This window comes from Tupaia chinensis, unplaced genomic scaffold (assembly GCF_000334495.1).
Source record: "Tupaia chinensis unplaced genomic scaffold, TupChi_1.0 Scaffold000048_1, whole genome shotgun sequence".
In the NCBI taxonomy this organism is placed as follows: domain Eukaryota; kingdom Metazoa; phylum Chordata; class Mammalia; order Scandentia; family Tupaiidae; genus Tupaia; species Tupaia belangeri.
The window spans coordinates 1,121,515-1,122,479 of NW_006159506.1; the positions used below are offsets into that span (position 1 = coordinate 1,121,515).

General features: G+C 52.5%; 1 protein-coding gene across 4 annotated transcripts in view; it reads right to left on the reverse strand.

Annotated features, from left to right (window-relative positions):
- The window catches only part of LOC102474151 (phosphatase and actin regulator 1), a 418,994-nt gene that overhangs the window by 57,868 nt on the left and 360,161 nt on the right, over positions 1 to 965 (reverse strand). For all 4 annotated transcript variants that reach the window (XM_006141181.3, XM_014590989.2, XM_027774820.1 and 1 more), the window contains one exon: positions 858 to 965. This exon is cut by the window's right edge and continues 241 nt beyond it. In XM_006141181.3, the coding sequence (XP_006141243.1) occupies positions 858 to 965 (108 nt within the window). The remainder of the gene's footprint in view (positions 1 to 857) is intronic.

The window sequence follows — 965 nt, forward strand, 5'->3', positions numbered from 1 at the left end:
GCAGACCAGCACCCTGCTTCCTCCACCAACCGGCAGGAAAGCAGCTCCCCTCCGCCCTTCCCAGCCCTCCCTCAGGGCCCTCCACGCCTCCCAGCTCTCCTCTTGTCTTAGTTTACATATGAATTGCCTTTTGGATATCATTAAAGTCATATAGGTGAAATTAACAAGTAGGCCGTGCAGGAAGATAGGAAATAGAAAGCCATCTTCTCCCTCTTCCCCCACCTCTATCAATGATCACGTGTACACCCTTTCACGGCATGTCACGGGGTATGCAAACACAATGCCCTCTCGTGTGTGTGTGTGTGTGTATACGTGCGCGCCTGTGGACTCGAATACCTTCTGAGAATGGCGTCACCAGGTACGGTCATGGTGGGACCATCATAACAGGCACTTAGGCTAACCCAGATGGTGCCTGACACACACCTGGGCTGCATGGTGCCACCGTCATGCATGCCATCTGTCATTGACTGACATCTCCTTCTGCAGCATGTGATGGTTAGGAAGGGACTTCAACGTCCGTGGAAAAGGAAACCAACATACAAGTTCATGCGGGCAGAAAACGTTTTTGAAACCCACGCATGATCTCTTCACACTCTGCATCTTCCGTAGACTTCCGGGCGACCCCGTGTATGTACGTGCATGCATATATCTACCTTTTAAAAATGTGACTCTTCTACAGTTAGAAAAATAACATTGTTATTTTTCCTGCCATACAGACTTCCCTTGACATTCTGCGTGGGGTCTTCTTTGACCCTCAAGTGTTTTTTCTGCGGTGAGAAGAGCCCTTGTTCATGCCCAGCAATCAAGGTGTGATCCCTCCTCCCCGGCCAGCTCTCCCCCGCCCCTACCCCCATTACCTTTCCAGCCTCTGCATGGTCATGGCCAGCGTCTTGTTCAGCTCGTCGATCATCCTGCAGCCCGAGGGGTGCATGGGGAGGGAGCCGGCGCTGGAGGGGAGGTGCTGG